The sequence below is a fragment of the Scomber scombrus genome, chromosome 18 (genome assembly GCF_963691925.1).
Source record: "Scomber scombrus chromosome 18, fScoSco1.1, whole genome shotgun sequence".
Lineage (NCBI taxonomy): Eukaryota > Metazoa > Chordata > Actinopteri > Scombriformes > Scombridae > Scomber > Scomber scombrus.
Window position 1 is genome coordinate 15,249,998 of NC_084987.1, and position 27,272 is coordinate 15,277,269.

The 27,272-nt window shown below is 41.7% G+C and overlaps 3 protein-coding genes across 3 annotated transcripts; all 3 read left to right on the forward strand.

The window, feature by feature from the left end:
- The first annotated feature begins 4,197 nt into the window (after window positions 1-4,197).
- Window positions 4,198-11,800, forward strand: cbx4 (chromobox homolog 4 (Pc class homolog, Drosophila)). Its single transcript, XM_062439264.1, has 5 exons — window positions 4,198-4,494; window positions 4,592-4,635; window positions 5,380-5,445; window positions 7,574-7,640; window positions 8,730-11,800. The coding sequence occupies exons 1-5, from the start codon at window positions 4,426-4,428 to the stop codon at window positions 10,203-10,205; spliced, it is 1,722 nt and encodes a 573-aa protein (XP_062295248.1). The 5' UTR covers window positions 4,198-4,425; the 3' UTR covers window positions 10,206-11,800.
- Window positions 11,801-17,027: 5,227 nt separating this feature from the next.
- Window positions 17,028-19,926, forward strand: cbx8a (chromobox homolog 8a (Pc class homolog, Drosophila)). Its single transcript, XM_062438519.1, has 5 exons — window positions 17,028-17,274; window positions 17,397-17,440; window positions 17,869-17,934; window positions 18,362-18,428; window positions 18,912-19,926. The coding sequence occupies exons 1-5, from the start codon at window positions 17,206-17,208 to the stop codon at window positions 19,761-19,763; spliced, it is 1,098 nt and encodes a 365-aa protein (XP_062294503.1). The 5' UTR covers window positions 17,028-17,205; the 3' UTR covers window positions 19,764-19,926.
- Window positions 19,927-22,639: 2,713 nt separating this feature from the next.
- Window positions 22,640-26,736, forward strand: LOC133999919 (meteorin-like protein). Its single transcript, XM_062439269.1, has 4 exons — window positions 22,640-22,725; window positions 23,222-23,625; window positions 25,520-25,579; window positions 26,399-26,736. The coding sequence occupies exons 1-4, from the start codon at window positions 22,640-22,642 to the stop codon at window positions 26,734-26,736; spliced, it is 888 nt and encodes a 295-aa protein (XP_062295253.1).
- Window positions 26,737-27,272: the final 536 nt, after the last annotated feature.

The window sequence follows — 27,272 nt, forward strand, 5'->3', positions numbered from 1 at the left end:
CCCCCTCCTTCTCCTCCTCTCCTTGCATTCTGTCCCAATCAACTCTTTTCTTCCACGTCGCTCTGGAGGAATGAATCGGATGCTTGGCTGGCCAATGCAGAGGCCTTTTTCCTTACCTTGCTTTCCTCTCTTCTGTCTCCTTTTTTTGTCCCTGTCATCCTTCCTCTCTTCGTCTCTCTACCACACCTCTTTCTTTTCCTTTCTCTATGCATCAATCACACTGTTCCCAGCTTCCCCACCCTCCTCCTTTCCCCTCATCTCTCCATTCCCTCAGTTGGCACTCCTGGCACCGTGGGTGGCGAGTGCCAAGGAAGGGGAGGCCTCTTGGCTTGCCCTGAGCCACCATTTTGTGGATTGCCTAAGTGAGCCAGCTGTGTGCATGCAGTAAGAGTGTGTGAGAGAGAAAAATGAGAGAAAGACGGAAAGAGAGAGAAAGAAGAGAGAAACTGGTGCTGGAAAAAGGTCATAAGGCTGAGCGTTCTGTGCTTCCTGCTGAGATCGGGACCAGAGATCATGACTTAACCTGACCCTGGCCCTCCTACACACCTACACACACACACACACACACACACACAAACACACACACACACACACACACACACACACACACACACACACACACACACACACACACACACACACACACACACACACACACACACATTTACACACACATAAATATACTCAACAAACATTCTTACATGCACACAAAATCATTCCCTTTCCTCTCCTTGACTGTTCACCTCTGTAAAAAATGGCTCTCCAAGTATAGCAGACAACCTGCTTTGAACTCAAACTTGTTGAGTTACCGTAACTATATTTCCTGCTTTTGTTTACATGTCTCATAAATATTTCTCTCTTACCATTATGTGACCATAAAGCACGGACACCAAGCAACAACAGCCTTATTGTTGAAATAAAATGACGCCATAGGATGTTTGAAACTCTTCCCTCCCTTCAAACAGGAGATAAAAAACAGACTGGCTGACCCTGGGTGTATCCTCGCGTTTTAGATAACACTTCATTTAACCTTGACGGGTTGCAGCAAGGACAAAATAAAAAGGTTTCAGCAAAAGCAATCATGAAACGTTTATCCAAAAAAAAAAAAAAAAAAAGAACCCCTGAAAGTATAAGACGCCTTTAAAGCTTACACAAAAACAACACTCATACATATCTGAGATTGCTGTTGGTTCATTTAGAGTCGTTTTCACGTCGCATAGAAGAGGAGAAAAAATTAGGAAATATTAAAAGACTCTCTGTTCTGTTAAACGTAGTTGTGTTGAAGACTGAAGGATGAAACGGTTCTTTTCTAACCAAATTATCTGATCGACACTGTCTGATTTTAATCAAGCGCCCTGTTAAATACATGTGCCATCTTTCATGCATTTAATAAAATAAAATAAAAATTCGACTAATCCTAAAGAGTTTTCCTTTAGGTGTCGGCAATCGAAACCTCTCAGCAAAAGCTGATGATTTCCAGTCTGCGCCGCCTATCAGCATCTTAAATGTCACAGGTGAATAAGTGAGAGGGTGACATAAGCTCACCTGGGCGCATTCCTGAGAGGGCACTCAGACCGGGAAGCATCAACACTACGATGTAAATATTTGCATGTACAAATCAGATGATGGTAAAAACATACCTGTGTGATTGAAAAGATTGCCGGCTTTTGGTCTGAATATGATAACTTATCTAGATGGTCAACAATTATCAAGATGCTTTGGGGCAACTTTGAATATCATAGACAGCTAAGTAATTTAGGAAAAACACAAATAGGCTATATATTTGTAAACGGGAAGGAATGTTTTCCAATTCCTTAAACGTTCATACTTGCTGAGCAAACTGAGCTCTGGAAATTAATTAAAAATGAAACCCGTCTTTCTCTGTGTTGGTGACGCAGTTCCACTTTGAGTATTGTCGGAGGATTGAAGCCAACTGAGATGAAATCGTCTGGCTTTGGAAGTATTAGAAATATATTCAGGTGATTATTATATTGAGCTCTGATGAGACCATGCCGACAAGCTGAGTCAGAGGGTTTTTCTAAATGATGATCTCTGTCTTGACGCAGACTTCAGGCGTCATTCCCATCAGTGCAAACACAAAAATGACACATAATTTGTATTTTGGGTTCCTGGTGAGTAAACAGAGATCACAGAGAATATCTCCAACTCCAGATTTTTGTCTTATAACGCCGTGAATCCTCCATGCTTTTGATTTGCGCATTTCGATTGGGAAAGGACATTTAATAGACAAAATAGTGTTTGAGGAAACGACAGCTCCTTGGGGCCATTTTATCTGGAGCTCGTTTATTTGTCAGAAACTTAGAATTTCTGTGTGCCTGTGTGTGTGTGTGTGTATGTGTGTGCCTGTCTCTCTCTTCTTTCATGCTGTTGCTAGGGAAGCAGGGCGTATGCGCTCCCTGGCCGCGGCTGAAGGGCATAGGAAAAAATAGAGATTGGGCGAAAATACGATGCTTTAATCGAGCATGTTTGCAACCGACACAGTCTTAACACTCTTCTGCGCCCATTTCAGGTATCAAACTCGGGAATTAATAAGTATAAAATGTGATATTTCGGCGCTTTCTGTCAATTACCTTATATGGCAGGGCAGAGCTATATCGTGCCTGTATGTAATAGGCTGGCCGCTGCCGCTCTGCTTCTAGGCTCCATTTTAACCCTTGCGGTGCTGAATTATTTTTGGAGCAAAAACCCCCATCGGGTTAAGCTTGTTAAATTCGTTTTTACGTTTCCAGTGCAACATAAACACACTAAATGCTGCGTTTTGGTGACAATTATGTGTGCCGATCACAGTTTTACTCACCGAAACAAGTATTTTACGCACGGGCGTCTCTCGTGTTTCTAATTAAGCCCCCATAAATTAGGTGAGTTAATGCGGATGACATTTGCAGCACAAGTACAAGCTCGCTAGTGATGTGGTTTATGCCGTTGGATTTAAATTGTCATGATGAAGATAGATATATATATATATATATATTACAACTAATAACAAGCTGTAATGATGATTTGTTGGAAACAAGCTGAGCACTTTGGCAGTGAATGAGTTTACGATTAGAAAAGTTGCCACAGGTAGGCTGGAGGCTGCCCAGCAACCCTCTGCTGTGTGTCAAATTAAAGGCAGTTGAGCCCAGAGGACATAGTACTGGTTTGACGATCAGAGTATGTGTGACCTATATTTTCTCGGCGCTGTTAGCAGATCGAACTGTAAGCCTCCGTCTGCATATCTAGAACTGTGCTGCTTTAAGGGGATCGGAAATAAAAGGGGAACTTCTCTTTCATCAGAGCGTCAGGCTGAGTTAAAGTGATAAACAGAAGCTCTGGTGACACAATGCTGTCACTTGCAAGACGCAGAAGCTGTCTTTCTTAGTGTATTCTAACACAAATCTACTGATAAAAGTGTTTTCCACTGCTGAGGAGACAACATTTAAAGAGAGAGCGCTACAAAAATTGGCATTTTGGTTCATCCAGCTGCAGTTTTGCAGCATTCAAAATGCTAGATGCACATATAACAGACTGCTTTAATTCTGTGTCCACTTACAATAATATCTAAAGCATAAATATGAGTGAAAGTTTGAAATTCTGGTATGCAACCATACTCTCTTTTGCTCCGTCTGTGACCTTGCTGCTATCTTCACCCTATTACTATCCTCATGTATCTGCAGAGGGCTGAGACAGACCCTCATGTCCTCCCCAAACACTTAAATGAAACTCATACTGAAGTCCTCTCTTAGTCTGTTATAATATCACACCATTAATCATTTCCTAAACGATCAGTCTGCTATTGCAAACACATTGTCTATGAATTACATCCACACATGAACCTAAACCACTCAAAATGTTTTTTTTTCCTCGTGAGAATACTTCATCAAATGTTGGAGGAGGGGTTCCCCCCAGCCATGGCATAGGAAAAAAATACAACTGCACAAGCTGATCGAATGCGTGTGTGCTGTGACAGTAACGTTGTGATTTATTTGAATTTCCACATATCCCTCCTGCAGCCCAGTACGCACGGGATAAACCCCAACCTCTGTGCAAGGTCTCCACCTCCCTCTCCCCTCCTGACGTCATGCACCGAGCTGGAGCACGAAAAGAGCTGCACTACTGTGAATATCTCTATGCTCATTGCCAGGACTGTGGAGTGTGCAAAGGAGGGAGAGCGTGAGAGAGAGAGAGAGCGTGAGAGAGAGAGAGAGAGAGAGAGAGAGAGAGAGAGAGAGAGAGAGAGAGAGAGAGAGAGAGAGAGAGAGAGAGAGAGAGAGAGAGAGAGAGAGGTGGAGGGAATACAGTTGGATTTGGATACAACTGGAAAACTACCAAGCGCGCACAGCACGCATCGAGCGCAAGGCACATCGACGGTGCGTAGCCAACATTTCACCTACTCCCGTCCCCCGCGATCGGATTCAGGCGAGAATGGAGCTCCCTGCCGCCGGAGAGCACGTCTTTGCGGTGGAGGGCATCGAGAAGAAGCGCATCCGCAAGGTAACAGAGGAAGCATATGTGCAAATGGGCTTCGGACGTTGAAATATTGCGTTTAATAACAACCTCGCCAACATTTTCTCCTTCTCTAACATCACAGGGCAAGATAGAGTACCTGGTCAAGTGGCGAGGCTGGTCTCCCAAGTAAGAATTCAGGCAACCTTCTTTTTTTTTTTCTTCTTCTTTTTTTTTTAAAGTATCTAGGACGTTTTACCACTGCAGTGACAGACTGCTACATTTTACAGCACAAATCAAGTGTCGTTACTTAACCATGCCAATCATCAAGGGTGTGCGCGCACAGTGTGTTTATGTGTGGTTGTGTGTGTGTGTGTGTGTGTGTGAGTGAGAGAGAGAGAGAGCTTGGAGAGCGCGGTCGGTATGTGTTTCAGTGTATCCGCGGATGCCTTCACTAATTTATGCGAGGGAAGGGGGTAGGCACAGCCATGTAATCCCGTTTTAATTATTTCTGCTCTGCCAGCGAATTTACGAGACAGTGGTGCTAAAATGGCCGACTGTATGTTGGTGCTGGAGGAGCGTTTGGAGAGCACATACAGACACTTTCTTGTTTGACATTTTTGCTGTGCAGTTGGTCCTCATGGTTGATTTGCTGCAGCGGGAATGTGACTGGTAGCTCATTTGTTATTCGTAGGTCTTGCATGTTAAATCATCTTGCAGCAAAGACAGTCACACGTTCTCAATTCTTTAACATGCAATTGAAGGTCTGTCTTACCTGTCCATTCTACACTGACTGCATAGTATTAGTGAACATGTGGGAATGTGTGTTAAAGTGTGTGTGTCACAGGGGCTGAGGCCTGTGTGTCAGTTAGAAAAAGGAAGTTTTGCACGTGACTGCTCTTTCGCTGACAGTTGTTTTGCTCCTCTCTGCAGATACAACACATGGGAACCAGAGGAAAACATCCTTGACCCTCGGCTCCTCGTCGCATTTCAACACAGGTGAGAGATGTGGACTTCGGACGAGGCCGCGCAGCCTCCAGTTCAGCCATGACCTTATATGGGCATGGGAGGAGGGGCGCTCCAGTAACTCTATCACTGATTCCCCCCCCCTCTCCTCCTCCTCCTCCCCACCACAGGACTGTCTCTTGGGGAAAGGGGCTGGGGATCTGGTAGTGAGAATTCCTAAATCATGTTAATGGAAATATCAGATACTCGGAAGTATGCATGGATGTGATGTGAAATGGTACAAATTATTATCTTATTACATTTTACGCCAGGAATCAGAGGGCTCAACGCACAGGATGACCCAATTTCACAAAGAAAACAGACATATCAGTGTGTTTTGCCCATGGGTACATAATGGACCATTAACAATTTAACAGCAATGCTCTCCATGTGGACATTAATTTGTTCGCATCCATATCGTCACCGGTTTAATTTGTTCAGCTGAAGGGTTTTAGCAGGACAGGTGCTAATTCAGCTGCATTGGAAAGCCTCACTGTTATCATTTGGCCTGCAGGACACTAACTCAATGGTTTGTTGTGGTTAAATGTGAGGAATCCAAGCTGCTGCCTGATAGGATTCCCATCACTTCAATGGTACCAGTGTGGGATCTGCTGACAGGATGAGCTGCTGTGCTTTTGAAGGCTGATTTTGTGTTTTTTTTTCAAGACAAAACTCTTCACATATTGCACATGAGTACAGCCTTTTGTTATTGCGAAAACAGAACATTGTACACTGAATACATTCAATGACAGCCTGCCTCTAATCTTAGGTCAGGAGTCATACCATTAGCGGCCTGTGAAATAATCACAAACACATACATGTCAGTCAGAGGTTGAGATGTTAATGAATACAAATGCTGCTGTCATTTTATCCCTACAGTGCAATGAGCATATGCACACCAATATCATGTATGTCTATGGGCTGTTGGACCCATGAGGCCTGTGAGATATACTCCCTCCATAGGCCAATAGGCCACTCATGGGACTGGGTAAAGACATGATGGCTAGGGAAAGGAATTCGCATTTCTGAAAAGGCTAATTGACACGCAGTACTCTCCAGCATTTCCAGTGTACCGCTCTCAGATTCCCCTGCAGCCTGCCTGCCCGCCTGTGTGTGTCTGGCTCAGTGCTGATGGTCATGGAGGGCTGCCTCTGCGCTGTGTGTGTGGATTCCTCTCTGCTCCCAGAGGATGGGGGAGGGGACCCGACAAGGGAGGCTGTAATTGCCAAATCTTCTGTGAATAGGGGTCACCCCGTTTGGACGCTGTTTGAAATCGCACACATTATAGCATTAAACTGTAGACTGTTTATTGTGGCAATTTTCTGGCAGCCCCGATAGTTTGAACATCGGTAGCAAAAGGCCAACAATAGTGTAGGGTTTACACACGCCTGGTGAAGCCTGCATGAGGCCGGCCTTCACCCACCGCTGGTTATTTATGAGCCAGTGATGAGTCAAGGTTTATATCAGGGAGCAATATTTCACAGGCAGTGCTTGATTTAGTCAGTACAACTACAGTAACACCTTTTTTTCTCTTCCTCCCGTTGACTTTCACCGCCAAAAACAACCAGTTACAAGAGATGTTTGTTAGTCTGACATTTATTCCTCTGCATTTTCACAATGTATTTGCACTAGGCATGTGTGCATGCTTTCAACGGCCCTGTGTATCCGAGAAGTACTCCACAATGTTGTATTTATCCCATTCCATCCCTACCTCATGACCCTAATTAGAGTTTGAACATTAGTGAAAGCGCAGGCGAGGAGTGGTGTGCTGCAGGAGGGAGGATGTTTGAAAGACAAGAAGAGATTCTCCCTGCAGAAGCCTTAATTGAATTTCTCCAGGATAATGAGAATATGGAATGGGACAATTACCATGGAGAGCTATGCAAATAAGGACCATAATGCTTTGCAGCAGGTCACGTGTGGGCATTCATTAGTCCTTCAAATCAAAATTCCACTTTTGACCTTGAATAGGTAGAAGAAAATGAATGAGTACTCCAAATGTCAAATCTGTAATGTTCTATGCCATATGATTAAATTTTAAATGCAGTAAGGTGGAACATTTTCTGAAAAGAAATGTTGTGTATAGAAGGTGCAAGAAAATGTAATTATCTTGTTTTCACAGAGAGAGGCAGGAGCAGCTGATGGGATATCGTAAACGGGGGCCCAAACCAAAACATCTTTTACTCCAGGTAATAGTCCCCATCATCTTGATCATGAATGAATTATCACCAACCTAACAGCCTCTGTTTCTAAGCCTTTCTGTCAGTTTCTCTGAAGTGTTCTGTGAGAGGCCAAGAGGGGGAAGGTTCCTGTCAGGTGTTTTAGAGCTCCTGTCATTATGGTGGATGTTATTTATAGGTTTCTTTGAGAAAAAGAGATGGGGTGGGGGGGGGGAGGCAACTAGAGGAGAGGGTTCTAGAGCTGGTCTGCTGTCCACTCATGAAACTGGGTTTGTTGCCTGAGTTTACGTAAGCATTGCTTGAGTGCACTCATTTTGTCCGCATGTTCATTATTTCCTTATGCTAAATAGCTTTTTTATGCAAAACACAGTGTCTGTTTTTTTTTTTTTAAAGCGAGCTCAATATTTTTAGGATATGTACTTTCTGCTTTAAAATCAGGAGAATGTTTTCTTTTAATTCCATGTTTGTGAATGTGTTCCCAAGACAGAAATAGATGGCTGAAAGTATCACTCTGTCATGCTTTGACTATCTTAGCTCAGGGTTGTACAGGACTTTATTCTGAGCCAAATGTGATTATATATTTTGAGAGGCTCAGACCTGATTGCTATGCAGTGTCACTCCTTAAGAGGCATACCATTCTGCCAGAGTCACACGTGGCCAGCAATCAGGGATAAAGCGTGACATGTCTGGTGGCACTCCTCTGACCTAAGGTCACAGCCAAAGCATCTTGAGAGTTCCGCGGCAGTGCCCCTCTGATAGCCAGTGGGGTCTACCTGTACAGGAAGGGGGAGGGGACAAGATGGTGGGAAGGAAGTCATAAGCAGAGTCCTGATTGGATAGTTTATTTCATTTTCTGAAACACTTAAGCGTCCCGTATTACGTAGTTATGTCTGAATTGCCGGGGTAACCCAGTAAAGCGCTTCCCTAATTTGACCTCATTTTTATTTATATCAATGGATTACTTGAAGAGATTACAGAATTCCAATCCTTTTTGCCAAATTGGCTTTATGTGGCTAACTGATTATATTCTTGAGTTGACAGTAAGGTTTTGATGAAATTGACTGAAATGGTAATCTGGTGTTTTATCTCTAATTTAAGGTGCCCTCATTTGCCCGAAGATCAAGTATTCCAGCAGGTTTTGAGGACACACCTCAGGAAGCAGAGGGTAGCCTCAAGTCAGATCCCGTCCAGGTCCAGCGCTCCCGGCCACAACAGTACCAGCTGAACAGCAAAAAGCACCATCAGTACCAGCCCAGCAGCCAGGAGGTCCCTTCCGATCCGCAAACCAACGGCAAGAAGAAGTTCATCTACCAGCTCAACAGCAAGAAGCACCACCACTATGAGCCTGACCCTAATATGTACTACGCACAGGTTTCTAGGTTTAAAGAGGTGGTCAAAGTTCAGGAACCAGCAAGTAAACCAGCCAACCCTGGCTGGAACTTACCGCTGGCACTGCAGCAGAAATGGGTTCGTGACAAAGACACGGGCTGCTTGAGCAAAGTGAAAGAGCTGGCGGTAGAAGTGAGGAAACCAACTTTTAAAGAGGCTGAGAGTGAAAATGCTGTCAAACCTAATCCTAAAGATGCAACTTTCCCTAGTGCTATTAGCAGCAAAATGAAGATAATCAAGAATAAAAACAAGAATGGGCGTATCGTTATTGTCATGAGCAAGTACATGGACAGTAACAAGGTTCATGGAGCAAAGGGTAAACATGGGGAATCGTCAAGTGAAGAAAAACCCCAAAACACCAAATCAACAGTAAACAATCCAGCACACAGAACCAAAATGGTGGAGCAGTTGCACCTGGACAACGGTATCACTAAAGAAATCTGTAATGGGAGCTCCCCACCTGCTGCAGAACATCCCATTAAGTGTTCCCCAAAGGACAGACATTTCTCCAAACCTTCGCCAAGCACAGCAGAGGAATATAACACTGAAGTGGCTCGGGGTCAGGCTGATCTACCAGAAGATCTGCCCCTACAGTTGACTGCTATCTCACCCCCAACATCATGGGCTGTTGACACTAATATCCCAACCCCTACGTCTATCGACCACATCAGAATTCCTTCCTTTCCCGGTGACCGCAAGCGAAAACTCTCAGATCCTGTGGAGGACCGGAGTGTTTCCAAAACCTTCTTGACTTCCAGAAGCCTAAGTGTGCCCAGTACTGTGGTCACTCCACCCCAGGACAAACCTATGGACCTCCACTGTAGTGGCCCTCGCCACAGCAGTACACCTACATATGATGTTATGGACTCTGGCAGCCAAGAGGAGCCAATGGATCTCAGCTGCCCAAAGACTAAGAAGCAGGTAGATCTGGAAGTACAGCCAGAGCCAGTGCCTGAGCCAGTGCCTGAGCCTGAGCCAGAGCCAGAGCCAGAGCCAGAGCCAGAGCCAGAGCCTGAGCCTGCTGTCAAAGACATACCTACTGTGACTGAGGACACACAGAAATCCACAGAGAAGCCTCAACAAATACCTGTTAATAAAATCTCCCCTTTTATGGGAAATATCATCATCACTGACATCACAACAAACAGTCTCACTGTCACCTTCAAGGAATATGTTTCTTTCTAAAACAAACAAAAAAAAAAAAAAACATTTGTAAAATGGACTTTGTGATTCAATGACCCTGTCAATATGTTCATATGTAAAAACATCTGAATTTTGTATATATGGAAATTTATAATTTATCATTCAAATTCAGTATGTTTCTTATAATGTTTTATACTGTAACTCCTCTGTGACGTTGTAGCCAAGCAAGTGCCCTCGAAGATTTGAGCGAATGCATTCAGGTGGATGTATTCCACTTTAAAGAAAACAACAAAAAACTTTTATTTGTCATATGGAGCTTAATGGGATTTGCTGTTGTTTCATACCTGTACCAAACTTATAACCTGAGATGTATGAAGGTTTATACATATTTTATATTAATAATATCACTTATTTTGGTCCTAATATAAGGTAGAGAGGAACTTGATGAGTCTATGGTGATCAAAGATCAAATTGAAAGCACTTAATTACATTTTCATATGTTGATTCATGTCATGTAACTTCGTTATTAGTGGAGAAACTGCTGCTCTCTTTAAGTCTTAGTTCATTGGTACCCTCAGTCTGATTTGGCATATTTTGTTTAGTGTTTTGTTTGTGGCTATTTAAAAGAGATTATTAGCCATGACATGCAAATTAAAAAAGCGGGTGTGTCTGAGCAAGTATAAACACAGTAACAACTGTGGGACACACTCGGCTGTGTCAACAACTTTTAAGCCATGGTCCGGCCTTTTCTTTTTGTCAGGTTTTTGTCTCATAAGAAAGCTGTCTGCAGGTATGCCGTTACGACCCAATCTATTATTATTTTGAACGTAATAAAATGTGGCATGTATATTTACAAAGGTCAGTTACCTTTAAGAAAATGATGTCATTTATCAAACATGTGGCTTCCCGTTAAGAGGACTTATTGATTCTTTCCATTATTAGGTTGTGATTCGTTACTTTATTGTGGATCACACATATCGCTAGAGTTACTTTAAGATGTACGCTGGTCTTGTTAGGAGTCTCCTAATGTGATAGATTAGCAATATTCATCTCATTTTGCAAAATTAAGCTCATTATTATATAATTTGAAGAACACATGTGAATGCTATTTGTTGTGGAAAAAGCTACCAGGGTTACTAACAAGTATGTTGTACAGATTGAATGAGAAGGCTGGCTTTGTATACTGTTAAATGCAATCCAATGAGTGCAGGCTCTTTAGTTTATGCTGCTGAATATTCAAATGTCGAAGTTGTTGGATGTAACCTTCATGTGAGTCTAAATTGCCTTCCATGCACATTTAATGCAAAACCAGTAACAATGCTAAAATGCTATGGTCATGAAAGTGAAGAGTGCATATTTATTGACTTTTCATTTGCTGTTCAAAACCATTACAAGATGCTCTCTGCATCAGAAGCTGCAAGTAATTCCAGTGAACAGGTAGTCCTTTTTAATGAAAGATATTTTTGAGTCTGTTTGCTTCCTTTTGTCGTTTTGCTTTAATTTGTTGATTCTTCCTTGCACTTGGTTCAAAGTCACAATGATTGTCATAAAGTGTGTTCTACCAGGAGTTGGTTGACTTACTGCTGTTGGCACGGCTTACTGGATGGTATGTTTAACAATAAAGAAAGAGAAATGACTTTCTAATAATGCTTGTGTTAATATTTGTTGGGCTCAAACCAGCCGTATTGTGTGTTGATATACTGTTATTATTTATTTATTTTATAAGTAATCTTTTCATAGTTCCCCGGTGGCTCAGTATGTTTGAGTTTTATGTGTCATTGTTCGTGTTAATCTGAAGCATCTTTGCTTACTGAGACAAAGAATGGAACATTTAACACACCAGAAACAGTAACTTGGTTGTGAACCATGAATAGAAAAACAGATCACGTTGCATAATCACAAACGATCCGGCACAAAGGGCCCTCTGTCTTGCGTAACTCCACCAGTCACTTGTATTATCAAAACTTTACCCTTGCATTATTTTTCTATTGCAGCTCAACCCTAGGCAGGAATGTAAACAAACAAAATAACTGGAGAAGGGCAAAGATGGCTATTATGTAAATCTTGGATTCTATCAAGAATAAAGGCTTTATGGAGGGTAGGTATTTGGCCAACACATGCCTAGTAAATATGTGTGCTGTTCAATACTATGTAGCAGGGAGGGGCACCAGATAGGTGACATTTCCAACACAAGGGTAAGTTTATAGACAGGGATGTTTGTCTTTGACAAGACCTGTGTCACTATGACACAGCAATTCATCCCTACATTATTATCATGCAATAAAATGTAGATAAGACCTACAAAGCTGCAGCTACACATAGCTCAGGTTTATTACTGAGATTGAAATCATGACCTTTTTGTGTTAAGAAGGATAGCTGATCTGAAAACAGAAGGCAGAGATTGTTATGCAGTTGCGACTGGCATCTCGGGCTGATGGACTGACTGAGAGAAAGGCCCCTTGAAAGAGTGTGCGTGCTATCTTCTTAAGTTTAGGCATGGGAGCTGCTTATCAAAGAATGTTGACTGGGAAACACAGCATGCTTGAGACATAAGAGAAGAAATCAGCAGAGAAGCCACAAAGAAAGCAAATGTGTCTAAAAAAATAGGTCAGAAGTGCTGTTGCAAGGCCTAGTTTGGGGTCAATACATTATTTAAATAAATAAGGCCCTCCTCATATACATTCTGGTTCAAATAGTTTCCAGGCATTTTCTCCTGTTTGTAACTGAATACATCTTCTCTTTAAGCTCTCTTGTGATCTTTATTTTGTTGTCATTTAGATTTTTTTCTCATAGACATAATTAAAATGATTTCCATGAATTCTAATGGGTGGAACACCATAGGCTCCAGAAGTGCAACTACTAAAAAAAGTGACATTACTTTTACAGATCAGTACTCAGTATAGATATCATGAATTAGCAATTTGGGCAACACTTTTCTCAACTTTATATTTGACTCATTCTCGACCTTTATCGAAATGTTCACATATATAAACAGACACTTTCTCTCCTCTACGGGGTCTTGTGTGGGATAAGAAAAATCCACTTACGTAAAAAAGTTTAATAACTTTAAAATGTTAAATGTAATTCGACGATCACCTACAGTGACTATTATACAATCGGAATTATTACATTAGTTGACGAATAAAGGTTGTATTTTAAGTGTCAGTCTGTTTAGGTTGTTGAAGTTATACCGACATCCGACATTAGGGCACAAAAATAAGACAACCAATCTTTAAATCCAAGCAGGCCCTTCAGGGATTTGTCTAAATCGCAGTCAAACACAGTAATGAATGCACATTTTCTCAGTTGCAAAACTCCGTTGATATCAGTCGATATGACATGAACAGAGAACTCCATGTGAGTCCTCTCTCCCCCTCTCTCTCTGGATCTCTCTTCTTATGTAGGCTATAGGCCTTTCATGGCTTTGAACCCAGCTATGTGAGCCAGTCATGCATTAGTAGGAAACTGAAACATCGTTGAGCGGGGGAACATATTTATAGACCAAGTGTGATGTTTCACATTCCCCCTTTATCATCATACCAGCCAGCCTGCTCGGTCTTGGTTTGGTGTGCAGCCTCACAGGATCATGTCAACACGCAAGATCATTTGGCAAATTCAAAGCCCAGCTGTGTGACCCGGCGGAGGCCTGAGCCACCTCAGAGAATCAATTATTAATAGGAATGCAACATTTAGGATTTATAAATATTGAAGACACTTGCATAATTTAATGTGCTATTTTTTTATCATCTTGTTTTCTTTCCAAACAGCACTGGAAATATCCTCCGTGGACCTTTCATTTCTTTGTCTTGGAGATGTGTTTCTGACCAATAAAGTACTGTTGAACACAAATAGATGTAGTCTAACCTAAAAACCCCAAATAGTTATTGCAGCATGAAACATGAGAGAGCTGGTGCTGTGGTGGGGTGCATTGGTCTGTAGGCTAAAGGATGCTTTCTAAATCGAAACACGCGCTGAAATATGGCAAAGCTGCAGGTCAGACGCAAACGGCTTCACAGTTTCTCGCTTGTGGTTTTCAGTCTTAGCCACCTCGAGCAGAAAATGTCGCCCGGTAAGAAGTACAGTGAAGAGTGAGCTGTGTGCAGCAGTTGCCCAGAAACCAGAGAGCCAATAATGTTCCTACAGAGCCAGCTCTGTTTATTCATGTACGGCTGTCGCCATTGCGGCTCCGCACTCGAGCCTGCAGACTCACTTTTCAACGACTCGCAGCCAAATATGGAGAACCGCAGCAGCGTGCAGTCCGTGTGAGGCTGCTTCCCTTCAACACGCACCAGCCGCCTTTCAGTCTAAGCAGAAACCATAGCCATTATAGTACCGACAGGAAATGTCGGTCTACTATGACTATCAAAATGGTGGTCCATATTTCGACGGCAGCCACAACGCATCTTTTGTCCGCGGCGCGCCCGTCTTTGTCTGTTACACAGCGGGGGGAATTGAAAGTGACAGATAGCAGCTAATGTATAATCTATTATCTTTAACATGATCGAGAGCAATGACCGACAAAACGCCCTTGTGGTGCGATTTCATCTTACACATCTGCAACAAGATCCCACCTGGTCTAATCACCCTGCAAATAATTAAAATCAGTTCAAAACGAGACCATTGGTTGATTGCCTTGATGTTATTTAAGGTGAGTCGGTCCAGGTTTCACAGTTTTATAGAAAAAAGATAAAGAAACACATGAAGAGAAAACTATCTTTTAGGCATTATCTTTAAAAAAAAAACAATAAAGACTCGTGTTAATAACAGCGAGGGTTCCTGTTGCAATCTCACATTTGACTTCTTCTTACTTCTTACGTGCATATAAAGACTGCAACCTCTTTTAAAATTGCCACAGTGTCCAAATAATTTGTTGTCGGTCTATGGAAATTACTGGCCCACAAACAATTAATCAGTGCATAAACAAAAAGGTTTTGGTGAAAGATAATTGATGTAGGGACGTTAAACCTGCCATATTACTGAGTGAATAAACTCTTGGGTTACTTAGGGCTGCGCAGGTTGCATCTCTGTATGTGCTCCTTTTAAATACACAAACTGGGAAAAACAAAGAATAAAGAGCAGAATAGAAATCAAGAAAAATCTATATATAAATGTATAAATGAAAAGAAATGTATGTCCAGTAGAGTGCATATGGTCTGGTATGGTTAGACCATTTTAAATAGATTAAATAACATTCAAAGTGCCATCTATTCAGTTTATTAGAGAGGTTGAAGTGGATGGCCTGGGATTGTTTGCAGGTAAAAGACTAGGATTAAGCTGTTAAATGTAAAATTGCATTTGAGGCCTGCAGAGAATGGCATGCTCCGCACTCATTATTCATTTTGTGTTATCAATTACATTTGAATGATATCCCATCCTTTTTCAAATATATTCCAGCGAAGGCTGAGGATGAATAATAATAATAATAATAATATGAAAATGCAACCATTGTATTCAATTATATTTTAGTATGCTATTTCGTTATTTGTTTAAAGATACAAAATAACCAGGAACAAACAAACAAAAATAATAATAATCATTTAAAAAATAAAATAAAATGACAAGAAAAAGGAATAACTGAAAGCTTATTTTCTAAATCTCAACAACAGGCCTTCATTTTCATATTTATACAAGAGGGAATGAAGATTGAATTAAAAAGGTTCAATCAAATGGTCTGTCTCGTCTACAGATACACCAAACATGATTTATATATACATTCAAAAAATACATATTTTGGTTTAGATTTAGCTTTAAATTTAATTTCAAAAAGCTTCAACAATATTGCCAAACAGATTATACTCTGCTGGGTTTAGTCCAATATGCAAAGTGAAGTTTCAATTTCTTACATTTGCTTTTTGGCTTTCCCAAAATATAGAACTCATCTACAACTTGATAAACTCCCAATGCAATTGAACCCTCCAGAAAATTCTGCATCTTTTTTTGAGTGATATTTATGTCATATAATTGGAGTCGAAGAATTATTTTTCATTAATCACATAAGCCTTAATAAACTGACTTCTTCGGTAGGAGATATACGTCATTGCAATGTAGATTTTCTGGAATCTGCGTTAAAAATCGACCAAATAATATAATAATAATAATTATGACTTGTTTGTATTTTTCTTAAGGTATTCTGTCTTTCCGTACACATCTGTGGCTGTAGTACGGCAGATATATCATGCGTAAAATCTGAATTTAGCTACAATGCGCAAAAGTTCAATTTGTATTGCATAGTAGCCCAGGGGCCCTTTTCTTTAAATAATAATAAATTTGATCCTGAAACTGGTGAAACTGCAAATGAAAAAGGGTTGACACAGATTATCTATTTTTGAGAAATACTTTTAAATAATCAATCACGAAACTATGGACTGATCACAGTGTCTTGGGCCAGTGTCTTAAACATGCTTAATAAGGACATATATACCGACTATGGTCCTGTTTTATGTATTATTTATACAGGAGCTTCTGGTTGTTAAGATATTAAATTATTATTAATGATTAATTATTAATATTTTTACATACATGTAGGCTATAAACACATTTTTACATGTGTAAAAATGCAGTTTAAAAGGGCTGTGGGTGAGGCTGAAAAATTTTATTCAACAAGCCATCCTCTTCTGTCTTTGGGTTAGGCTACTATTTAATCAATTCAATTCTAGTGAAATTAAAATATTCTTAATTTTGGTTGGAGCTTCATGGACCCCCCCCCCCCTAAGGGACTTCAGGGGGTCCTAGTCTAGGTCTCAGGGTCTAGGAGCCTCTGACTCTGCTTGTTCCACTGTGCCAGACATTCCTGTACAGCAGCCAGAGTAGCGGGACTCCTCCCCTTCACTCAGAAACCCGGAGCACGTAGCAACAACTGAGCCAATGTGCTTCACCGCTATCCGTCCTACCGTCTGCGGTGCCTGGCAACAGAAAAAAAGACGTGATGACGTCCTCTCCAGATTGCGTATTATGGGATGTGCGGAATTAAACAACCCGGAGAGGACACGGGGAAGCCAAAAATAATAATAGCGACAGAAATAAACGAGGTGCATGGTGGATCATGGAGCTCTCGGCTGTTGGTGAGAGCGTCTTCGCAGCCGAGTCCATCATTAAACGAAGAATCAGACGGGTATTTGCTGCGTTTTTTTACCCACAGGCTGTGTCCCCACACCTATTACGCAACCGTTTGATTGTGCAGCGCAGACAGGCCATCCTCTGATAACCTGAATCTATTACGGATCTGTTTTGCAGGGTCGTTGGGAATATCAAGTGAAATGGAAGGGCTGGTCTCAGAAGTGAGTATTATATCCGAGGCTGTGAAGGACAGCGCTCCATCCTGGCCGCTTGCACAACTGCACCACCTCAGAGTCTGCCCTATTTCAGCTTGTGGATGTTTTTTTATCCATATCATCTGCTCTGCGTACTGTTGTGCAGTGTACTGTTTGTCAGATTGCGTGTGCTTAACAGCCAAGGGTTGTATATGTGTGAGAATCAGCCCGCTTGGGGATGTACAGAAGTCCACACTATAGCTTTAGCAATGGCTGGGTTCACCATGCGTCACTGTCCGCTACGTCGTCTGTATTTGCAGCGCACACAGCGAGAGTGCTTTGACAAAAGTGTTTTAACGCGTGTGTGTGTATGTGTGAAAGAGAGTGTGTTGGCGTATGAGCCGCTATCTGTGTGGTGCCAAACACCTATCCTCTTCGTTGTCGTGACATATTAGGTACAGCACTTGGGAGCCGGAGGAAAACATTCTGGATGCACGTCTCTTCGCTGCCTTCGAGGAGAGGTGAGGTTTTGACAGCGCAGCAGTAGGCCTCTCTGCAGAAATGAGATGGCACCGCGCATTCTGCATTTCCAAAAAATGTCCGAACAAAAATACATTTCGTCTAGATTTGACTCTTGAAATCTGACTTTTTGCAAAGGAAGTGACAAGAACTTTCAATGGGGCGAGATAACTGTTCAGCTTTCAATTCAAATAAACTAGTTTCTTCTTATCGCAAGCAGTTTATCTGTTTCATTCTTACTCAATTTTTCATTTTGATTGGACTTTTTTTTAGAATAAAAACTGCCCAGAAAATTGGACGGCTCTCACCCTATTGAAAGTGTGGCCCTCACTTGGAAAAAAATATTTTCCGATTTAATTATAGACTTAATAATACCGCATTTGTTCCTATGTTTTAATGATGATTCTTATCATCATTTTTGTCTATCAGGGAACGCGAGCGGGAGTTGTTTGGGCCGAAAAAGAGGGGACCCAAGCCGGAGACATTTCTCCTGAAGGTTGGTGAATCTTTTGATTGCACATTACTCGGGTTTTCAGGATCATTTCATCTTCTCGTTTCTCTGAGATGTGTCATAAATGGTACAAATTATGAATGATTTCAACGATAAGGCAACTACAGGCTTGATTGATTCCGAAACTGTTTAACTGTGATGTAGACTCACTCACAGATTAGTGTAATGACTAAAGAAAATATCTCATTGTTTGACCTTCATGAGGTAAAGTTATGGTACATTTTAAGCATCCATTACATATTATATGAATTATGTATCGAACTTATTTTTCTGTTCATAGCAGCACATTCCTTAACAAACAAACAAACAAACAAACAAACAAACAAATAAACTAAAAAACAAAGCTGCTTTTGGGATGAGGCCTTGACCTTCAGCTGCCTCTTTTAAACCTTTAAATTTCCTCAGGAGACTTTAAAATTTCCTCTCTGGGAAACCTCCTCATGTAAACCTTATTTGCTCTGTCCTCAGGCCAAAGCCAAAGCAAAGACGTATGAATTTAGAAGAGATCCTCCCAGGGGGATCCAGGTTTCCTATCCCATCCCGGAGCCCGTCATAACGCCGAGGGCCCGGGAGGGTTTACGCGCCGTGGTTCCCACAATCTTCCCACCGAGTACGGTCAACAGAGGAGAAAGTGTCCACATCCGACTACCAGAGCCAGAGCGGAGGCCAAGACCTGCTCCACCAGAGTCTCTCACAGTCCAAGAACCCACCAGTTTCCCCAAAAAGAGAGGGCGCAAACCGAAGCTGCATTTGCCTTACGATGAAGAAGATGCGTGCGGCTCAGCAGAACCTGACACCAAACGGAGCGGGTTACTGGAGGAGCCAGTGTCACACGGTCTGTCCAAAATGTCCCGACGCTTGTATCATCGAGGAGAGACGTCAGATCCGAGCCTCATCCAGCTGACTAAGAGGTTTCAGGAGAAGACCACGATCACGACTAAATCCAGCAGCGAGCAGAGACATTTGGGTAGCGCAGGCCTGTCATACACCTGCGCGTTCCGTCCAGATGTGCGCAAAGGTGATCAGGGGGGTCACAGGACTACTTGTTTGGCCGGGATGTCTGTTCCTCAGCCGGGCAAGCACTCTGCAAAACACCGGAGCCATCAGGTGAAGGACTGCTGTCTGTCCCTGGAGGAGCCGACTGCAAAATCCAGACAGAACGAGTCCATCCAGGATTTATCCACACGACCGGCCTCGTCTTGGACCCCCAGTTTCTCCAACCTGGACTCTGTGACCGTGACAGATGTCACCATGAACTTCTTGACAGTCACCATCAGAGAGAACAGCACGGACAAAGGCTTTTTCAGAGATACAAGATGAGTATGTGCGTTTGATGTAGGTCAGAGGAGGCGAATATATGCCGAAATAATTCTTTAACAAGCTACTAACCAACAAGCCCACTGTAATACTATATTTTTTCTATGTAACGTTCAAATATGTACATTCAAATATTTAATACGCTGCTGAGAAAATTAAAATTGAAAGTGACATTGTAAGTTTGTGTTTTTGTTGCGCTTTTTGCTTGTATCACAGCCACTTTAAAACATCTAATAAGACAAGGCCACTAATACAATAGTTGAGTATGTACAGACTGACTAATCTTGGAAAAGTGAATGTGGATATTGAACATCATTTCCAGTCCTACCATTACTCCGTTCTTCATATCCTGTGTCATTTTTGTCAACCTAAACTCCACCGAGTGAGAGGTTGTAATAAATACATTTTCATTCATTTAGGGTAGCTGTTAGAATGTGATTAGGCAGCAGGACTATGCCAAATAATCGAAATAATAATCTGCACTTAGTGAGCTTGTGGGATCTTTGATTTCAGAAAGAATCAACATATTGAAAAAGTAAGCTTTCAGGGTAAGCCCTAATCTAAAAATACTTGACTAGACAGCAAAATGTAGTATTTTTGTAAAGTGCATAAATAAAGGCCTTACTGTTGCAGTACTGTGCAGGGGTCACGGCCCAAAATTGTACGTTAAATATTCCAAAAGCGACTTGCGGAACACATACATTGGAAGCACACAAAAAAATCCATGCTTTCTTTTTTTTCCTGTTGTAATTAAAAAAAAGAATCAATATAATAATCAAATAATCAGCATAAAAAGTTAAACGTTTTCTGGGAAACTCACCGGAAGACTTGAAGGCCTGATCTCAAGCTGAGGAAGTCTTACAATTTATCTACCTTTATGTTTATTTTAACATGAATCATTTTCAAGTATAGCCTCCTGAAAGCTGCATATGTGGTGCTAATAGAAACATATAAATATACTATTCTTGTATCATCATCATCATCATCATCATCATCATCATCCCAGAGTCTGGAGTCAGGCCTTAAACTTGACGCCGAGCCTATGGCCGCAGCACAGATTGATAATTTTGATAATTTGAATTTATCGATGCAACGGAGCTCTTACTGAGTTGAATAGATTGTTTATAGGAACCACTTAAACATTTTAGTGCTATTGAAAGGGAATAGAGACCAAGAATGAACAAGAGAAACCGTGACCCCGTACCGAGGAGGGTTAACGCACGTTTGTGATCATGTGCGTAACCTGCTTTTTTATTTCCGCCAATGACCGTGTTTTCTGACATCACCCAGCTCCATTAGGCCTAAAAGATTCAGAGCGCACTGTGCCAATAAGAGGCCGCTCCCTTCAGACACAAAGCCTCCATTCATTTGACTTTGCTTTGTCTATCTGAGCGTCTTGTACTCCTGTGAAGGCGCTGCGGTTGGTTTCTGTCCCAGCAACAAATGTAAGAAGACCACTGCAATGTTTAAATAGTGTGCAGGGTACTGAACGCATTTTTGGTTCTATAGTTTAATGGAAAATGAAGATGAAGCAGACATTTCTAGAAAACAAACATACACGCAGAGCCAACATTGTTTCTGTTTCATGCCTAAAATGTATCAAATAGTACTTTGATTTATTGTCCCATCTGCTTTTATCTTTATAAGTTTTGTACATTTAAGTTTTTGGCATGTGATGAGATTCAGGATATCTTCCCCCATTCAGGATTTACGTGTCTTGACGCCCCTATGGAATAGGAAAAGGCTTTTATTGCAGCTGAGACAACATCTGGCCAAAATTCTTCATATGAGTGTAATTTACTCAGCGACATACCCATCAAAAATCTCAACTCCTTTGATCTGCTGCTGCCTCATGGCCTATAAGCTAAAAGCAAACCTTGAGAGCAGCAGCCATCAGCCCTCACAGTGGCCTGCGTGGTTATGGTCCACTAATTTACCTCCACAAGATGTCGCCACCGGCAAGACCTTGAACCAATGCCAAATTATTTTTGCACAGGAACCCCTGCAGGTTAAACTGGAGCTCATCATCGGTGGATTAATCATTGCTGAAAGCTGGTAACGCATTCCAGTTTTTTTTAATTCATCCACAGTATTGGAGGCTGTTGATTTATAGCCTACTGCTGCCGTTTTTTTCAGGCCAGAAAAGCCTCTGACAGACCACAGTTTGCCCTCCAGATGTGAGGGGATTGTGAGTTGCATTATCCTGCCACTAGATGAAGCTACAAGCACAGAATCATAGACACTTATAATTTCTCTCCTTTGTTGCTTTTCTTCTTTGTCGGTTGGCCTACTTTTGAAATAATCTTGTTGTAAATGAGGTTAATTGCTCTTATGGCACAAAGGCTGCTAAAATGAATCACAATCTGTTTGCTTTTAGATGAAGTTATTTTCAAGTGTGCACTTTTCAAGTAAAAAAAAACAAAACAATGTAAGAGGGTTCATATGTAGGCTATTAATGCCAAGTAGCCCAACTGAGGATTGTGACAAAGTAACATAAGAAACCACTGAGAGCCTTAGAAGTGAATGAATTATTGTGCACTGTTGGCTGAAGGCTTTGAAACGGTCTTTGAAATTGTCTCTTTAGAGAGCAAAGACCTGCAGAGGCCAGCAGTCCCCAACAACTGGATCTGTCCTAATTAGAGAGAGAGAGAGAGAGAGAGAGAGAGAGAGAGAGAGAGAGAGAGAGAGAGAGAGAGAGAGAGAGAGAGAAAGAGAGAGAGAGCGCCTCATATCTTTTCTCCCCTGAAGCTGAGTGTCACATCATTGCGGTGCAGCAGAGAGCTTTTTGTAGTCTCTGTATAACTCTCAAACAAAGAAACTCTCTATAGCCATGCACTGCCGTCAACTTCATTTTAGATTTTTATCTTTCTGCGGGTGAGATGTTGCCAAATGTGATTGTTTTGATGTATATTCTAGCTCTGCAGCTACGGCATTGTGCAGCTGATCTGTGCAACTGGAGTGGAAGGTGAGGGACTTTTCTCATTTGTGAAGATATTACAATAGGCTACCATTTAGGGTAGATTTGAAAGGCCATTTATGATGGGTTTATAAGTTGCAACTAATGCCTGTGTCAACAGGTTATTAATGCTTTTTAGATCAGTTAACCGCAATAACCTGCAATGTTGTGAAAGCTCTGGTCAGGACCACTGCAGACATAAATCACGTATTAATAGTGTCAATACTTGAAGCAGATTCGATGGATTTTAAAGCCTCTATTAAAGACTGCAGCTTATTAGGAATAAATCCATGCATTTATTAACATCATTATAGGCTATAATTGCATCATTACCAATAGAAATGATAGACACCAGCCAAAGGAAAAATAAAATGTCTTATTCATGACTGATGAAGTATTACTAAATGATTTATTAACATTTGATAGTTAGATATTGGTCATTTCAATTTTGGAAACCTCGTCCGCCTCACTGAATGAATCACTTGATGCTTCCCGCTCGATCCAGCGGTTTTGCAGCTGGTGTGGACTCCAGGATTGTACTCCAGGTGCGGCTTCGCTGTACAGAGGGCTGGGTGAGGTGGGTTTACCCAAGCCAGGCTGTTAGGGTGGTCCTGGAGCCTAACCTGTCTTCTGCCCGGCGCACCATCGTCTGCATCAAACTGTCTCCGTCTTTCCGCGGAGCCAGCGTGTTCATTGAACGGACTGGGAAGCTGGAGCTGCTGGTGACAGATGGCGGGCGTCCTGAGCAGGTGTTCTGTTTCCGGGCAGATGGGCCTCAGAGGCCCGCTATCTATCTCCAGGCCAGCCCGCAGAGAGATGGAGCCTGGAGCCGACGCGCAATGGGCTTCAGATATGAACTGCTGGGCAACAGGAGCGCTGCACTCAACCTGAGCCACAGCGGGATGCAGAGTGAGTACACCCTCTCTAACCAATACTTCTTTGGTAACACTTCCCGACAAGACTTCATTTAGAAAACTTAACTGTAACTAATGGTTTTATTAATGCGTAAAAAGTAATTTACCTATTCTTTATGGATCAGTTATAAGGCATAAGACCAACGTTTAGGTTGCTAGCGTATGAGAAATCTCTTCGAAATGTCTTTGATCGGATCTTATGGCGACATTAGGGCTGCAGCTAACATTATTTTCTTAATTGATTCATCTATTAAACTGTCGCTCATTTTCTCAATTAATAATTTTGTCATTTGGTCTATAAAGTGTCAAAAATTGTGTTCAAATGTAGATCATCGTTTCCCAATGTTTTATCTCAAATGCCTTGTTTTGTCCCAATCAACAGTCCACAACCAATTCAGTTTATGATAATAAAAAATATTCACATTTAAGAAACTGGAACAAGAACATTTCAATATTTTTTTTTCTTTGAAAAAGTCATAACAATTAATGATCAACTGACGGATTAATTGACTAATTGCTGCAGATGACTTACCTTCAAGGCAGAGGATCTGGACCAAAATGTAGTTATTAAGAACTTATTAAACATTTATTATTGGATCAAATACATTTATAGCTGCCTTATTACCAAATAGAAAGAATACATTTTAGAAATGTCCATGACCTGACCACCCAGTATTTGTTCTCATTAATAACTTAGGCTTTTAAAGCATTAGTAAATTATATATCAATTGCTAGTAAATACATTGTACAATCTAAAAAGTGATGATCAGAAAGTGTAACCATTTCAAAGTCATTTCAACTGTTGACTATTTCAAAGGACTTGATGAAGGATGATTTGTGGCCTGTGAGGGACATTAACTGATCAGTTCTAATTCCTAGTTTTTAAAAAAAGAGTGGTTTTTAGATACAGACCCTAATCATGGTGAGTGGGACATTCAGCTGCCGGTCAGTCTTGTGTTTTGTCTGGCTGTCTGGTTTCCATCGAGGGACAAAGCAGAGGGACAGAGCAGACCCACAGGGCGGCTGAAGGGCAATGGTCCAAAGGGGCCTGAATTGAGACTGCAAATACTTTGCAGATTCCAGAAATGCCTCATCATTGTGCATGAATGTTTATTAGCATTTATCCATGTGTGCGGGCCTGTCTCAACGCGGTGATGTCATTCTCTGTCTAAAATAGACAGCTGCTGATTTATCTTTTACGTATTGCCAGTCTGGCCGAGTGGTTGACTCCTGCAATCTCCTGCATTGGCACAGGGTCATTCAATTAGGTAGATACAATAGGAGTCAAACATGGGGTCAAGACGAGTCAGGGTTTTTGATCTGCAGGCATCGTATTAGCACTTAAAGGAACACAAACACATATGCAGCATTCCTTCATTTAACCCCCAGTTTCTTCACTCTGTGATGCGAGGGAGATGAATGGAGATGGTATGTGTGTGTTGGCTTTTAGGTCAGTGGAGTGGTAGGATTGAGGTTTAGCTGTTTAGCTATCATGGTGCTTTGGATCATGCATAGTTTGGGCAAAAGAGGGAATGTGGCACTAAAAAGACTAACTTTAAAAGATGTCAACATAATTTAATTAATTTTGTCATCTGAAGCTTAGCCTCAACTAAACTTTTAAATACATTTTTGCACAGGATTGCTGTGGATTGTGTCCCCAATCATCTACATAGAAAGTACATATAATGGATCTCTTAATGAGCAGTGTGAACTAGGGGAATGATCATGGCAAGAAAAACATGTCAATGCACCTGGCGGTTGTTTTAAGACAGTCTTGAAAAATTGTGAACCTATCCTTTAAGTTTTTTTTTTTTTTTTTTTTAAATCTCATATTGGGGTTGGCCGTAAAGCACTTTCTCATCTTCTCTCCTGATTTCCTTCCCTAACAGCTTCATGTCAGCCCTGTAATGACACAGAACTTCTTATGGCCATCTGCAACAGTGACTTTGGTGAGTACTCATTATCTCACTCTACTAACCCAATAAAACATATAAACACATTCACACATTTCTATTTAATTCCAACTATGATCATGATTTTTATTTTATTTTTACAAAGCAATGCAGTGTGAGCCAAACTGGATAGGACAAGAGGAGACTTTTAAATACAGTCTTCCCGCTCTGTGCAACCAGCATGCATAGAAGTTCCTGGATTAGAGTGTTTCCTTATCAAGTGTGAAGCTTGAAGTTGCACCAAAAGGGGCTTCGTTTCTCATTAAACCTGAATGAGATCACTAATTGTGATGTCACAAACCATACTCATATGCACACAGCTTAAACTGAGATTTAAGGTGAACACAGAGAAACCTTCCCTCTACCAAAACAGTCTTCTAGTGTCAAACTCTGCACATACAAACATAACTATGTACAGTGTAGTGAAAGTGAAACATCTGACTGCAGTAAAAATAGCTGCAACACATTTTAAAGCGGAGAGGGACTTTTAAAAAAAACTGTTTTTATGATCTGGTTTAGGCCCAGAAAGCAGCAGCTTTACTGCCTGTGCAGAGGAGGCTGAACAGTTGTGTGTGGAGCTGCAGAATGGGAGGGACCTGTGCTTCATGGAAAGCAATAGAGCAGAAGCAATAGGTCATCAGAGCTTGATTTATGTGCCTTATAGTCTCACAGTACTGCCATGTTCATTTTAAAATAAGGGAGAGTATATGAGCGGCTTAATGGCTAAAGGAGGGAAACGCAAAACAAGACAGATGCTTGTAAGATTTGGAGGGAATCTCTATAATCCAATGTCCTGGTCTTTTTTTTTTTTTTCAGTTGTCCGAGGATACATCAAGAATGTGTCCCACCACCCTGAACATCAGGCATCCCTTGTGGAGGTGTCAGCCTTGAGGGTGTACTGGCAGCGCAGTGGAGTGTTCAAGCAGCAAGTGGCTACCTCTGGGTCATCTGGGTCAGTCACATCTTGGCATGGACACATCAACACACTCCTGCAGTGCCATGTGAAGCCTGGGGATGGAGAGTTTCTTTTCACGGGGTCAGAACACTTTGGGGAAGCTTGGTTAGGGTGTGCCCCGCGCTACAAAGACTTCCTGTCTGTTTACCGGACTGCCCGTGCGTCACGTCGGAATTCCTGCGACTTCCCTTTAGACTGAGGAAGTGCACTGCCGAGCCCTACCAGTCTTTATCCACGGAGATCCTCACTGCTGTACTGGCACTGTGGGATCCCTATAATGTTGACATGGCAAAGGGACTGTGCCATCAAGGTGGCATCCAGCATTAGCAGCAGGGACAGAACTACTGAATGGCTGATGGAGAACAAATTTGGAGGAGCAGAACAGGCACGAACAGCAGGGCCTCCTGCTCTGGTGCCTCCCAAGGCTCAGAGAGGGCCAGCCTTTGTCTCCCTCCCATCACTGCCCTCGGTCCTGGGAGACTAAGAAGGGGTTGGATTGCTTCTCTCTCTCTCTTTGTGCTTCTTCCCGCATTGGCTGTTGTTCACTTTGCCAGCCCTGTGTGACAATTGCCCTCTGAACTGAGGAGGGAGGGAAGACTTAAACCATTTATAATTGCTAGTTTGTCTTAGTGAATAGGTTTGTACATATGTGACTAAGAAGTTATTTTTTATTCTGATTCATCATGTGTTAAAGTTTCAAATCCTGTTTTTTTGGTTATTTATATGTTTTGTACA